This window comes from Rhipicephalus microplus, chromosome 3 (genome assembly GCF_043290135.1).
Source record: "Rhipicephalus microplus isolate Deutch F79 chromosome 3, USDA_Rmic, whole genome shotgun sequence".
NCBI lineage: Eukaryota > Metazoa > Arthropoda > Arachnida > Ixodida > Ixodidae > Rhipicephalus > Rhipicephalus microplus.
Window position 1 is genome coordinate 211,533,880 of NC_134702.1, and position 15,667 is coordinate 211,549,546.

At 46.5% G+C, this 15,667-nt stretch overlaps 1 protein-coding gene across 1 annotated transcript in view; it reads right to left on the bottom strand.

The window, feature by feature from the left end:
- LOC142803122 (3 beta-hydroxysteroid dehydrogenase/Delta 5-->4-isomerase-like) overlaps positions 1 to 15,667 on the bottom strand; it is a 56,674-nt gene that overhangs the window by 15,296 nt on the left and 25,711 nt on the right. The window contains exon 4 of the mRNA XM_075888225.1: positions 853 to 1,029. Within this exon, the coding sequence (XP_075744340.1) occupies positions 853 to 1,029 (177 nt within the window). The remainder of the gene's footprint in view (positions 1 to 852; positions 1,030 to 15,667) is intronic.

Consider the following 15,667-nt stretch of genomic DNA (forward strand, 5'->3'; position numbering starts at 1 on the left):
GAGGTGTGTTTTCACAAAGCCCTACGGGTCACTCATGACACATTACATGTTGCTCGTACCAGTAGTTGGTGACCCATCGCATATAACGCTCAACCCGCATTGAGAACACGAACGACCAAAGCCGAAGACAACATGAAAACTGCTTTCAATTCTGCTCCTAAGGACTACCTCTAATGCTTCAATAAAGCTGGCTATGAACTTCAAAGTCATATGCGAATTCGCTACTCGAGGCACATGAAATCTCGTGGTTACTTGCGCGAAGTAAATGCTCCTCACTACCCGCTCAGTGCATAAAATGATATAAAAAGAATGCTAAGATACCGACTGGCCGATGATTAGTTGAAATTTTTGATTTTGCGAATCATTCGCAGAAGTAACAAAATGTTAACAATAAAATGCGGCTACTTTGCGTAACTGGTCGTTGTCTGCATTTAGGAAGTGAGCGTTTCATTGTGATATTGCATTGCATAGAAGTAAATCTGCGTGAAAATCTGTTTACCCATAGTGTTGAACGCCTTGGTCGACACATGCACGTTTTCTCTTTTCATGCCGTTTGAAATTTCGATGACGATCAGCTGCCCTGGGGCTAACCCTGCATGCCCTTACTTCTAAACATTCCAAATTACGTGCGTTAACGGTGCCATTATTATTTATTGATGAACTAGTTAGCCAGACATGGCATCGAAGAAGCAGTGAAAAAAAGACGCCTTAAATCAGACCTAAATCAGACGAAAATACGAGCGTTTGTGTTTGCCCACATGCGTGCGTGATTGTGGGCTTTCCACCGCTTAAACAATGTCGATAAGCCTGTAAAAACTACTGCACCAGTTGTCTTCGAGCAAGCAAGCTTACCGTTCTTCAAAGAGGCTCCGCTAGCCTCAAGCACAATTTTTTCCGCTTTCGCTTTTGTCTTGGCGTACGGACCGTCGTGAGCTTGCCGCCTTCCATCCTGAATCACTCCAACACTCCCGGTGTAGACGAGGTACGGCACGCTCTCTTCCACGCAGGCATCCACAACGTTTCGCGTACCTGCACAATGGACACATTTAGTTTCGTGTATGTTGACAAGCTGGCGTATGTGGTGGCCCTGCACGACTGAAGTTCACATCTGCGGTACGTAGGGTTCGTCGACGCGCCTCGCAGAGGCGCATAAAATCTTTGCGTTTTGTTGCGTGCACCACCTATACGTGGTTATTCAACACCCTCCCTTTGCTGAGGTCTTCGAAATATGAATAAAGAGCAGTTCGGGGGATCATGGGGGCTCTAGGTGGCTGGGGCCAAGGTTTTAAAAACAACACCATATCATTATGATGGCTAGATTGCAATGATAGGGTGATAGCTAGATGTGTAGTACCAGATCGAGAGGTTTCGGGTTTGTCTCTCACTGACAAAAACGTTTTTCTTCATCTTTTGAACCTGTATTGTTTCAAGGTCATTTTCGCGACAAAAGTAGAGCTCTAAGTCTTCGCGGACCCCTCCATTAAACACTTTCGGGATGAACAAACAGAAACTGAGCCTAATTATACCATAAAGATTTTCTCACAAATAGAATCATTGGAAAGACTGGCTAGTCAAATAGAAGCATTCGGTACTGTTTGTGCAAACACCAGATCCCTCTCTTTAATAATCAGAAATGTCAGTCCTTCATCCAGCATCAGAATTTCATTTCACAAAGCCGCCCTGAGTCATTTACAATTTAGTGTCTATCACTTATTGGTTCAATTACCAAGGAGTAGCCAGTGAACACCTTTGCGCAAGCTTATAATTATTACCTGAAACTCTTCGAAGTCATAATCCAATGACTTTACTCAAATAGTTTACTAAGGCGAAAACCTTTAATGTCCCAGATCCTCGGCGCCCGGCTGCGCCCGGCTGGGCCCTGGACACTAGCCAGTGCTACCTCGAAGCCTACCTTATCTGCACTTCTCTAGCTTTCCATTAGGCGTCTTCGGTACCTATATCTTGAATGATAGCAACCTGAACATGAAGCACAACCAATAAAAAGCTTTCAAGTATGCTCAATATCCGTTAACCTAAGGTCACCAAATTCCTATTTAGTGAAAATTGTGATCGAAAAATAAAAAGCTGCAACAAAACGCCCTACGGTAGATCACTGAACGCGGCAAACACCAGTGCCGCGTGTTTCAGCTACGCGGGGTAATGATCCACCCGAATTGCTTCAGAGGTGAAAGTATTAAGTCCCTTGCCCTCTTACACTGTCAGAAATCAGGTGATGGTACAGACGACTCGTTCTTCAGACGTCTTGTGGAAGCAGTTGAGTTAGTAGAATGGCTCGCACGTAAGTGCAGCTCACGTATATTTATATAGTGACCACAAACCACCTTTTCCACGATGCCGCGGCACATGCAGCCTTCCCTCACGGCGAAGTCGCGGAACCCGCTGGTTTCGCAGCCTTCGTTTTGCAGCTGCCAAGGGTGAAGTGGTAAAACGATTCTATTCCTTTTTATATGCTTTTCACTGACAAAGGAATAGAATTGCTCTGCGACTGCCCTTTGATTTTTCCGGCTCCTACCAATACCCTATTAATACGTCAGAAGGCAGCGTGCTAAAATATAAAAGGCGGATTCACCTACGTATGCAAGAGGAAAGACGCACGCGTATCGCAGCCACTCTCCCCGACTCCGTCTCAATGAGCGAAGGCGTTTGCCGAACACACTTTGCAACTAACTGAAAGACTTTCAATTCTTTGTGTCATGAAGCTACTGGCGCCAAACTATTTGTAATCCGTCAAGCGGGGTGCATTCACGTAGATTTCTCACACGCTTTAGGCGCTTCCTTTACTCTTTCTTACGTATAGAAGAGGGAGAGAAAGGGATGGGTGACATGGGGGCGAGAAACTGCTTCCGGTCTGTTGTGTTCTGTTCTAACTGTTTTGCTGTGGAGAGGTTGAGGTCGTCAACGCACACCATGAAGTTCAGCACTATATAGTTTATTCTAATAGATATTTTATGAAAACTCTCACCTTATTTCTACCGTAGCGTCTGTCGCCGACCTTGTGCGTCGTATAATTAAAGGTATTTATTAGAGTCACACTAAATAACCAGAAAAAAATGTGTCCGCTGCACACAATCGAAAAAGAAACCTTTCGCTCCGCTGGCCACGGCCTTAACGGTTCAGCCACAACGACGCGCTGTTTTTTTTCTTCTTTATTATAAGAAGCACGTGCTTCATCGTTGAAACAGCAAGCTGCTTATATACGCAATTTATCGCTGCTTCTGCATCGATCTTGGTGCAAACGGCCCGTTCTCAGCAAAACCAACTCAACAGCGCAAAGAGCTTGCGCGGCCAATGCAACCTGCAAAAATATTTTCATTTGCTTAGCATCTTTATCTACCTTTTGCCTCAAAAAAGGAGCTGGTACAACTAATGTATTATGCTTGAAAGCGTTTGGAGATTTATCTGTGAGCCATTTCTTCGACGAAAAAGTCAAAGATTGTGAGCTCTGGATCTCAAAGAGCGCAATTTGATGCGCCAACAAAGTGACAAAATAGATAAGGTAAATTTGAATCATCTTTTACCTACACACATGCACACACGCACACTATCTAGAAAATGCAGAAGAACTTTTTCTGCGCTCTCGAAAAATTTCTGATGTTCGAACCATAGTTTTTTTAAAACTTCTGTCCTCAAAGACATGTAGTTATATAGGAGAGTGTGTGCTGGTGACAAAAGTATGCTAATCAGCCCAATATCATAATTGATTGTATGTGGTGTTTACCGCCGCAAACCCACCATACGATTAGCACAATACCATGGTGATGACCAATGCAAGAGAAAACAAAATCTTTCATGGCACGAAAACCTCCCGTGATTGACTCAAGGAGTGGCGTTTCATCTTTTACTCTGACCCCTCTACCAGTGGTGCGCAGTCGCTAATATCACTTAGGGCCTGGGAAAAATGTTATTACTTGGCCTAGAATAAACCGTATAGCCCCTTTGGCGGTTCTAGTGCACTGCTTGTTCGGAGAGTGGTATATATAGTAGTAGTTCTTCAATATTCTAGCTTCAAGTGTATCGCCCCGCCGCGGTGGTCTAGTGGCTAAGGTCACGGGTTCAAATCCCGGCTGCGGCGGCTGCATTTCCGATGGAGGCGGAAATGTCGTAGGCCCGTGTGCTCAGATTTGGGTGCACGTTAAAGACCCCCAGGTGGTCAAAATTTCCGAAGCCCTCCACTACGGCGTCTCTCATAATCATATGGTGGTTTTGGGACGTTAAACCCCACATATCAATTAGCTTCAAGTGTATAGATCTCACACACTTAAAGACCATTTCAGAAAAGGCTCTACCGTAAGTGTCTACACGTATCTATATTTCTAGGAAACATAGTAGGTTAACATGCTGGCAAGGTTTGCGCAAAATTTTAATACCGCATTAAAGTGGTTGGAACGCCGGCAAGCAAATACTATACACACAACCGATGCACTCAGCAACTTAACAGCATTCGTTCCACTTTTCTCAACCAAGAAAACACGGGTAATTCAAAAAGTTTGCTGCACTAATCGCCAATAGCGAAATGCTTGCCGACCCTGAAAAAAAAAACCTGTTCTGAAAACGTACTCCCACGCGCGTTTATTATTTCATAGCCAGGGCTTACGCGAACAAGTCAGGAGCACACATTACACCTTCATTTCAGAGCAAGAACGCAACATGGGAGAGTAGATACCATTTGAATTACTTAGAAATATGTGCTACGAACACAGGTTTCTTATATTTCCGATGGAGGCGGAAATGTTGTAGGCCCATGTACTCAGATTTGGGTGCACGTTAAAGAACCCCAGGTGGTCAAAATTTCCGGAGACCTCCACTACGGCGTCTCTCATAATCATATTGTGGTTTTGGGACGTAAAACCCCACAAATCAATCACAGGTTTCTTAGGGTCACGAAGAAAACGAATTTTGACGTCAGATGGCCGTACGACGCGCTCCCACTTTGTTCTTCGGCTGTTCATAAGAAACGAGAACACTCGAAGCTTCACTGCCTTCGCCGTGACAATTCGCACGCAGCGTCGTCCAAACATTCAAAGTCGTACAGATTGCGAATATCCAGTGCACAAAGCGCATCACATATCCACGCTGCAGTTCACAGACAGAGAAAAACTCGGTCTTCTCGAGTTGTCAATAAGCACACCAGCACGACAAGAAAGCATTCATCAGGCTTGGCAATTCATGTCTGTATAGGGACGAGAGCGAACGTAGGCACGTCTTCGCAGTGATACGCCACGGTCTAAACGAACTGGCGTCAGAGCTCGAGGGCAGAAACAGTAGGCTTCATTTATTTGGCAGTCCTGGGCCACTCACCAGTGGTCCATGGATGCCTCGAATTAAAGGTGGCTACGTCACCTGCATGTAGTTCATAAGTTTCGAGTCAGCCCAAGTGGTCTCGGGTCATTTGCGCGCTTGATGCTGTCTGCGTCCATTGTGGCGTCTGATATGCCCGGCATCTCTGTTGGTATTGTGACACAGGCCACAATGCCGACCCAATTCCAACCCCAACATCAGTGAATTATACCTGCCTGAAAGAAATTGTTCGGACAGTCCCGGGCTTCCCACAGGCCACCAGGCACGCGCAAAAAAAAGGGGGATCCTTAAGCTTTGCCTTTAAGAGTTGAACGCGAAATCGAAATGCGGCTTCTAGTGAGCCCTTCAACCACTAAGTGCATACTTATTATTATGATGTGTTGCATACACACACACGCGCGCACACAGTAGATCGTACCAGCGCGTGCGCGCGAATGGTACATACTTGTTTTGATCTAAATCAAGAGTCGCATGGCCTCAAAGATACACGCCACGTGCTCGCTATATCGGAAGGCATAAATAGTCTCACAATGCCTCACACATAGCAGCACATTATCTAGCGTTTGCTGTTTGCTTGATCAACGCCCCTGGAAAGGCATGATATGTTTTCCGCTAGATGTACGTAGTTGTCCATTTTCAGAGCCGTTCGAAAGTTTTTTTGTGTTTTTAGCGGCGATGGCTGCACTATCCTGGCCTTTTCCGACGTAGTTTGAGGCTTCCGAAATGCCCCTACAAATCGCCGGATGGGCTGGTTTTCGTCGTGACCCCTATTGAACGAAATGCGTTAAAGAGGCCCTGAAACACTTTTTCAAGTAACCATGAATTGAATTCAGTAGAATAGCTTATTGCTTCGCAGATCCAATGCCGCAAAAATTTTAGGAAGCTGTCCAGTGCGAGTGGAGTTGCAAAGGTTTGTCGCATGCTGCCATTGCAATATTTCTTCTCTTGTCCCAACGAAACCGCTGGAAGCTAAGCAGAGACGGGTAGCAGGGGCAAAAAAACTACCGTGCCTCATGACCTTGAGCAATTGTTTTTGTTCGAATGCGTGGCTTTTTCAGTGTCATCGCGCGCGCACGCGTGGACAAGTAGCGGCCTCCCACGGCAATCTCGGTAACTTGATTTTTCGGGCACAGACACACACACGATTTTTCGCTCCCATTCAACGCGCCGATGGCGACGGCGGGATTTCTGTAACACGAGCTCTCTAACGCTATCACGTTAAAACATGCGTCCGAGTGGTCCCACACCAGTAGGCGTAGTTTCCGATCGGTCCTCGAGAAAAGCGAATGCAGCACCGGCGTCCGGGGCCATCTGGAGCCATCTGGGCCGTGTAAATCGAAGAAGCTCTGTGAGCATGCCTGAAATCATCCAGGTGGCATTGGCTTGGCGCCCCGCTCATCACGACGTGCCCTCACGCGCTCATCTCCCTGGCGCATTTTAACCCACGTGCGTGGGAAGAAGTGGGAAGCCCTTGCGCATGCGCACTTACCTCGCGAAGGCAGAAAATTGTATGTCTTAGGCTTTCACTGCAACCGTGTTTTATTTATAGAGTTGACGCTGTTGAGTTGAATCGCTGCGGTCCCCGTTTGCGAAAAAATTCGGCAGATCCCACGTACCTGAAAATGGACGTTGTGCGAAGCATGCGGAGGGAAGGTGACTGTTTGGCAGTTTTTTTTATTGAGCTACACGTCATGAAACGACCCTAAATATATTGCCGCGTGCATAGCTGCATTTAGCGGCCAGATAGCGACGACAACGAAGAACGCCGATTTGCTCGAGAGGCGCAGCGCAGGCGAGTGAAAAAGACGAAAATCTTAGCGGCCTTCTCTTGAGAGCGTCTCTGCGAGTTCCACTGTCCGCGTTTTAATTGCGAAGCATTTCTTAGCGAACTTCGGTGACTTTGAGCGTATCTATCTATCTATCTATCTATCTATCTATCTATCTATCTATCTATCTATCTATCTATCTATTTATCTATCTATCTATCTATCTATCTATCTATCTATCTATCTATCTATCTATCTATCTATCTAGCCACTTACGTTTGGATGCTCTCGTGGTCGCCCCCTTAACTTGGGGGAACCAAAATTAGCATGGGAGAATAAGATGGTTTGACGAATATGATGCGCTGGTCAAGACATAAATAATGTCACAATCCCGTCGCGTACGTCGCCAAACGCTTCCCGCCAGACAGTGGCACACACTCATGGGCGGGTACGTGCCGCTGGTAAGCGTGTACGTGCCACAGGTGATGGACACTTAGTATTTACCCAAGAATGACGAGAACACAGGTGGGCAATTTTAACGCGCGTGTGAGCGTTAAGCAATACCCGACATCGATAGCGTCGACCCAACAAGGGCATAGAATAAATGTCAGTGTTAAGAAAAAGCTGTAATAGGCAGCGTTAGCCACCAGACGAATGCAAATAATAAATTTTAGGGTCCCAGCAGGAATTCAAGCAATCTGCGTGGCAGTCAAGCATTCTACCAGAGAGGTCTCGGAACTACTTTTCAAATATACAATAATCTTCATAAAACGTCAATAGTGGCTGCAGTGCTGCCTACCAAATTTTCTAAACATTACATATGTACCCATTTCATACAGCCGTTATGTCGGGTTAAGGTCAATTGTGGTGAGGTGCCATGCGCTGAAATTGATTTATGTAGCAGTGTCAAGGGCCAGCATGTTCGCGAGCATCAGCGTTTCATATCAGCTTCTGGATTTTCTAAAACACATTTCCAGCTGACACCGTTGTGCAAGTGGAAAACTGGTTATAATTGATTGATTGATTTGTGGGGTTTAACGTCCCAAAACCACTGTATGATTATGAGAGACGCCGTAGTGGAGGGCTCCGGAAATTTTGACCACCCGGGGTTCTTTAACGTGCGCCCAAATCTGAGCACACGGGCCTACAACATTTCCGCCTCCATCGGAAAGGAAAACTGGTTATATGAATATTCAACTCTTCAACACACAAGTTGTCTTCAACATATGTCTCTGCGTGCAAATCTTGTACATATATTTAGCGTCATTTCATGACGTGTCGCTCAATAAAATGCAACACGGTCACCTTCCCTCCACGTGCTTCACATAAAGTTGATTGCCAGGCACGTGGGATTTGCGAATTTTCTAGCGTTAGCTACACTGGCCTCACTGAGCCAATTTCGCGTAGCACTGGTCTGCACATGCGCAATGATACTCCGCCGCGCGTCTTGCCGCCGGTGTGCGCGCAATTCGATGCGCTGAGCAGCTGATCAGTGGTGCCACGCACCGGGGCCGGCACCTCCCTCGCACTTGGCCGTGGCCGCGCGCGACTCGCCGCCGCCGGTGTGTGCTTTCCAGAGGAGTGCCCTCATAGCCTTGGTAGACATATAGACGCCGACGCGCGCGCTCTCCCTGTGCAGTCGCCATTTGACACTGCGCTGGAGCTGCTCGATAGCGCCTCTGACTGGCATTTGCCACTGTGGTATAGCCATGGAGAAGGAAGAATAATCAGCTGAATCTTTGCTAACGCTACGTATATCCTGGCATAGCTGAGCTAAGCCACTGCGAGTTTTTTAAATAAACACTCTGTAAGTTATAACCCGCGACAACGGTAGAGAAGCTGGGTACTACCACTTCATGATCGGCAGCCCTATGAAAAGCCCTGAGTCTAGCCCTACGAGACAGCCACTCGTGGAGACGCCTGTGCACCGCTGAAGCCGTCGCCTTCAAGGTGTTGAACCATAATTTCGCCTTTTAGAAGGAGCAACACTTCCGACAGCTAGCCCTACTCAAGGAATGCGCATATTCTGGAGTCTGGCTGTCGTTTGGGCAGTTGCGTAGTTCTGCCCATATTTATATGGCCGTGCTTTCCAAGTCATAAGCGACCATCACTCTCTTTGTTGGTTGACCGACATGAAAGACCCATCTGGAGGTTTAGCACGATGGAGCTTACGGCCCCGAGAGCACGACATGGCCGTAGTTTACAGGTCGGGAACGACACTTAGACGCCTACTGTTTGTCAAGGTCGCCAATTGAATCACCTGCTACCGAGGATCATGAATTCAAAGGTTGTTTTAGGAGTTGTTGATGCAGCTATCATTTCTTGGCAACAATGCTTGACGTCCAATGCTTGACGCCATGCTGCCTTACAGATCGCAATGATTCAGAGACAGAAGCCGCAGATTTCACTGAGTTTGCCGAAAAAGGAAGGCAGCTGGCCCGCGTCAGAATGATTAACCAGCAGCAACTTGACGCCCAATGGTACAACCTTCGCCATCGATTCGTCACTTATCAACCAGGAGATAGAGTCCAGGTTTGGTTTCCTGTGAGATGGTGAGGCCTCTCGGAGAACTCCTACGCCGATACTTCGTACCCTACAAGGTATTCCGCTGTCTTAGCGACGTGACGTACGAAGTCATGCCCGACGCCTCCTCCTCTTCGAAACGTCGCCAGCATCTGCCTGAGACAGTGCACGTGGTCCGCATGAAACTTTACCACTATCAGTTATGTAAACACCCACTGGCCGCAAATCTACCTGTTGAGCATCGGGACGACGCTCACTCTTGTGGGAGGGTAATGTCGTGTGCATAGCTGCATTCAGCGGCGAGATAGCGACGACAACAAAGAACGCGGATTTGCTCGAGAGGCGCAGCGCAGGCGACTGAAGAAGACGATAATCTCAGTGGCTTTCTTTTGAGAGCGCCTCTGCGAGTTCCACTGTCCGTGTTTTTTTATTACGCACTCTGTAATTTATAACCCACGAAATATGTTCAAATTTTTCACCCACAGACATATAATGAAAAGTTGCAGATGTTTATGTCACCAATTTGCACTTGCGCAATGGTACGAATTGCGACATGCACATTAGCAACACCAGAAGCTGATAAGAAGCGCTGATGCTCACAAGGATGCTGATCGTACACCAATAAATTTCAGGGAATGGTAAATAACCACAATTGGCGTTATGTCGATGTGATGGCTGTATTATTAGAGTACATAACTAATTTTTATCAAATTGGGTAGGCAGCACTACAACCACTATTGACGTTTCACGAAGATTAGCGTCTATTTGAAAAGTAGATGCGAGACAGGGCGTATAGCTCTGTGGTAAAATGCTTAATTGCCACGCGGAATGCTTGGATTCAATTCCAGCTGAAACCGTGACATTTATTTTTCGCAATTATTAGGCCAACGCTAACGATGTCGAGTATTTCTTAACGCTCGCGCGTTAAAATTGCCCATGTGTGTTCTCGTCTATCCTGGGTAGATACTAAGTATCAATCACTTGTGGAACATACCCGCCTACCAGCGGCACATACCCGCCCGTGAGTATGTGCCATTGTCTGGCGGGAAGGTTTTGACGACGTACGCTACGTGTTTGAGACCAGCACATTCATGTCTTGACCAGCACGTCATATTCACACAATTATCTTACCCTCCCATGCTAATTTTGGCTCACGCGAAGTGAAGGGGGTGACCACGAGAGCATCCAAACATAAGCGGCTAAATAGATAGATACGTTGGAAGTCACTAAAGTTGGCTAAGAAATCTTTCGAATTTCAGAAGGCAGACTTTTATACAAACCGAAGTAAAAACTGTTAGCGTTCGTCCTGTCCGTGCCTGAAACTATGATTAGTGCATCATTATTGATTGAGCAGCATTTTAAGTATCGAGCCAGGAACGTTGTTACTTGGCTCTCGTCTTGTGTTTTTTTTCTTTTTGTCTACATGTTTGCACAACTGAACGTTTGCACTACTCTGCACGTTTTAATTCGCTTGCATCCTTCGCATGACAGCCCACTTTGTTAGTATCGCATTATTGCTTCACCCTTGCAGCCAAACTGTGACCTTTTTTCGTTTTCTTCTTTATTTTGTGTTCTTTGTACACATTACTGACATTCGGTGTAAACGCGAGAGAGTGCGCGTGCACATTGTAGCCGCCCGCAGCGGCCTCGGCAGCTAAGCAACTCACGATGATGACACCAGCCAATGGTTCGCGCATTTCACGTGGCAGCGTTAAAGAGCTCGCTTCGCGGAAATTCGGGCGTCTGTATGAGCGGCGATGTCGTTTGTTGTGTGAAAAAAATCATCATCTTGTGCGTGGACAGAAAATCGAGACAGATGATAATAAAATAATAAATATTTTAGGCCTGAGTGAGGTTTAAACCCAAGTAGTTTGCTTGGCAAGTGGGTGCTCTACCACAGAGCCACGCGCCTGCTTGAAAACGCAGTGAAAGTAACTTCTTGCGCTTGTAAACGCGGTGAAAGTAACTTGCATACTTTACAAACACACGCGTCCAGTATACATGCTTCACAATGCAACAGGTAATACCGCAGTAATAATGCGTTGTATAAGCGTACATTGTGATCAGGCATCAGATTATGTGAAGATGTGAACAGAGATGCTTTAAGCGGGTCACGCACTACAAAAGACACACACGTTACTGCACCTTTTCCTTTAGGGCCACGTAATGGGCGGATGGTGCGCTCGAAAATATTTGGTGTGCATGATTGCCCGTGGTTTGAAGCATGCTACCTAGTACACATAATGCAGCCGTATGAGAAAGCTTCAGTGACACAAGCCATTTTGAACTCAGTACGCACTAGGGACAGAATATCGCTATCGCGTTCAGCTCTTCAAGGCGAAACTTTTTGGTGTGGTCATTTGCGTTTAGGCGTCAATTGTCGAGAGGAGACTAAACGATTTTTAGCTGACTTTGAGAAGTAATTGTAAATTCTATGGCACACGCTACGACAGAATGTTTGGCCTTGTTACGCCGGAGAGCACAGACCGAACGTCACTGCCTCTGCAAAGGCAATCTGTGCAAAGGCCATATAGCAAGCCCGCCTAATGCGTTCTCCTCAACGACGTCACCTAGCCCAGTGGCGTCGGTCGGTCTTACGTAACGCACGGCGAGCTCCCTCAGCCCACGGGCCCAATGAAGCAAGCGGTGCCATCCAGTCTGGCGAGTCTTACGCAATGCGTGGCAACATCACTTGTCTTTGTGTGCAACCCAGCGCAGCGGCTCCGGATTTGAGGATCATGACGCAACCCAGTGGCGGGTTCCCATTGGAGAATTCTTAGGCGACCCGGCGGCTATTCTGCTTGTACGTTGATGACGTAAAGGAGAACCTGTGGCCTATAAAGAACCACGCGGCGCTTCGCACGGCAGCCGACCTGTGCGTCAAAGAGAAACCAACGTATGTGTCAAAGAGAAGACAACTTGGCTCTTCGAGTTTCTAAGCCGTCCGCCCTAGTGCCGAATATGTAACGCCTCTATTTATATGTTGTACACAAACCTTGCCTTAAATCACCATCGTCTTGTCCGCTCATCTATCAGTTCTGCGCAGAAGCAGTCGCGAGCTGAGAAGCACACCCTACCAAACAGCCAGTGACCTCAGTAGCGGCGAGTTTAGGAGCAGTGGTGCCTTCGGGACCGTGTTGGCGTCGCGCTTCGTAACAGCCTCCATCTTTCTAGAAACTTCGACTTGTGATTGGCAGTGTATAGGACAATGTCAAAAGAATCTTGTAAAACTCCTTTTTTGTGGCGAATAAGAGCCGTACATGTGTCTATACATGTGCTTCAGTTTCCAAGAAAAAGAAAAAAAAGAAATTACTCTTGAAATTTCTAGGCCCAGCATACTGTAAGGTCTGCCAGACAGACACAGCTACGCTAATTCACATGCTCTGGGACTGTGAGGCTAAAGCGAAACGTATTGGTCCTCATGTTCTTTCGGGGAGGTGAAAGCCACTCTGCGGAGCCCCAAGTTCACCGGTCACCTATGGGGTAGTCCAGCAGGCCTGTGAAGTGGCGGACAGCCGAGGCCTTGACGGCCCGTCGTGGGAGACCTGAGGCCGCATCAGTACTTTGCCGGACAATTACTAAAGCTTTTCCATCCATTCTTTCAGCAGCTGTGAATAGGGAAGCCATTGCCTTCACCTGCACATTCCTCGAGAGCGGATTTATGTCGTTTTCTCAACCATTCACGCTTCTTCGTGCGCTGGCGCTCATCTAATTAATGCTGTTCTTCCTACCATGGAACGTTCGTGTTGGTCTCATGGCGAGCCCAAAGTGCAGTAGCTTTTAAAAGCTCTAGAGCGATATCTGCTCCCTGAGTCATAGAGGGACAAAGAATAATGATAAATGCCACCATCGTATATTCAGAATTTATTTTTTTGCAAATTTAATTTTTCCTTGCTGATTCCACAATGAGTTTTGTTCGAGCAGAGCAGTCCCCGCCGAAGGGAGGCTTCTCGTACAAGGCTGCCCAATTCATGCTCATGAAAGACCTGCTGCAGTCTCACAAGTGCGCTAATGCTTCGGTGCAGGCTTTCAACAACTTGTAGGAAGAAACGACACCTGAGTCGGCAGTTCAGTTCTTTTAAGAAAGGTCTTCACGGCTTTCTTAACGTTGATTCTATCCATCCGGAACACACCGTTGAATGGAGCCCCATTCAGCTTCAGTGACCACATTCGGGCCCCGCCAGCCATACCACTTAAGACGCAGTTTTCCTTTTGTCATTGCTCTGAACTTCTCTTCGGTCATTCAGAAATGTCAAGCTCCGCTGCTTCCTCGGCTTACCCAGTGAGAGCACACCGCTGCCTAAAGTTATTACTGCTCTCCTACGTTACTTCTCCCGTTCTGGAATAGCTAGAGAGACTACACAAGTAGTCTACACAAGTAGACATCGACATACGTAAAAAGCGCGTTATTTTCCGCCAGTTTGAGCTTGACGAAACAGTGCATCTCTCAAGACAATCACGTAGAATTGACTCTTGAGATTATGGGAGAGCGGAAGGGGTGAATGTTACGGACGAGAAAACACAATACTGATCAGTACTTCTGGAGTAAGGGTACTACAGTAATACTGTAAAACACATTAGTAGCGAATCTGTAGAGAACGTGTGCTAGAATACGAAGACTAGAAGGTGGTTCAGGCACACTTTTTTCCCTGTGTCTGATGTGCTCTTTGTGAATATTCTGAGGCAGAGAAGGAGTCAGTATAGCATTTGTGGCGCTTTTCATTTCCTAATAGGCAGAAAAATACTGGGAGCGTAAATTTCGCAGCAGTAACCTGCGAAACTCGAAAACCTCTTCATTGCAGCTACTGCAATTTTCACTTACAGTAGTCACACAAGAACACAAAATTTTGAAAATTTTGCTTCTGGAATTTTATTACAGAGGGCTCATCACTACAGAAACATTCTTTAGGAAAAATAAAACCAACAAATTACCCTTTCTTTAGTGGACAATCACCCCGCTGCGGTGGTCTAGTGGCTAAGGTACTCGGCTGCTGACCCGCATGTCGCGGGTTCGTATCCCGGCTGCGGCAGCTGCATTTCCGATGGAGGCTGAAATGTTGTAGGCCCGTGTGCTGAGATTTGGGCGCACGTTAGAGAACCCCATGTGGTCGAAATTTCCAGAGCCCTCCACTACAACGTCTCTCATAATCATATGGTGGTTTTGGGTTGTTAAACCCTACATATCAATCAATCAATCTTCGGTGGATAATCAACGCAGTTGGCCCTTTTTTTGCCAAGTTACCACAGTCACCATTTGTCTCACTTGCTTTCCTACATACGCGGTTGAAATTCACTACTTGCCTTCAAGCAGGCCTACCATGCTGATTGCATGCGTGTCGTTGTTGAACCGGAACAATGAGAAGCGCGGCCATCAAGCATTGAACAACATAAAAAAACAGTAGCGAGAATAATTGGGATTTTTTTTGCCTGTCTTTGTGTGCGCGCCATATCCAGTCCTAAATAAAAAAAACAGCCTGAGGTAATGTTATGAGACGAAAAGATTTGTAAATGCCACGTACAGTGGGAATCGATTATATGCGAAACACGAGTGAGGAAGTTTGAACGGTCACAATAAAGTAAACACAACATTACGAGACGGACGTAAATAATGCCGTACAAAAATGCCATGTCTTGATTACTATTTTTGCGCCTGGCATTTGGGCCCAGTCGTCCATTCACGTCAAGTAATACCAAATATTTTATATGTGAAGCTAGCCAAATGGCCGCGATCGCACTGTGAGCGTAGCATACAGTCATGTTCTACGTGACACGCATATCATGATTATGATTTTTGGACGTGTCATTTATCTTTGTCGCCAACTCACGTCACATATAACCAGATATGGTATATGAGAAGCTAGAAAAACAGCCGTGAGCGCATCATAGGCATGGCATGTAGTCATGTTCTTACATGACACGCATGTCATGATTATGATATTTGCACCATGCACCAGTCATATACCTTCATCATCCATTAGCGTCACGTAATGCCAAATTTGGTGTGTGTGAAGCTACCGAAACGACCGCGAGTGCATCATGAGTGCGGCATGTAGTCATGT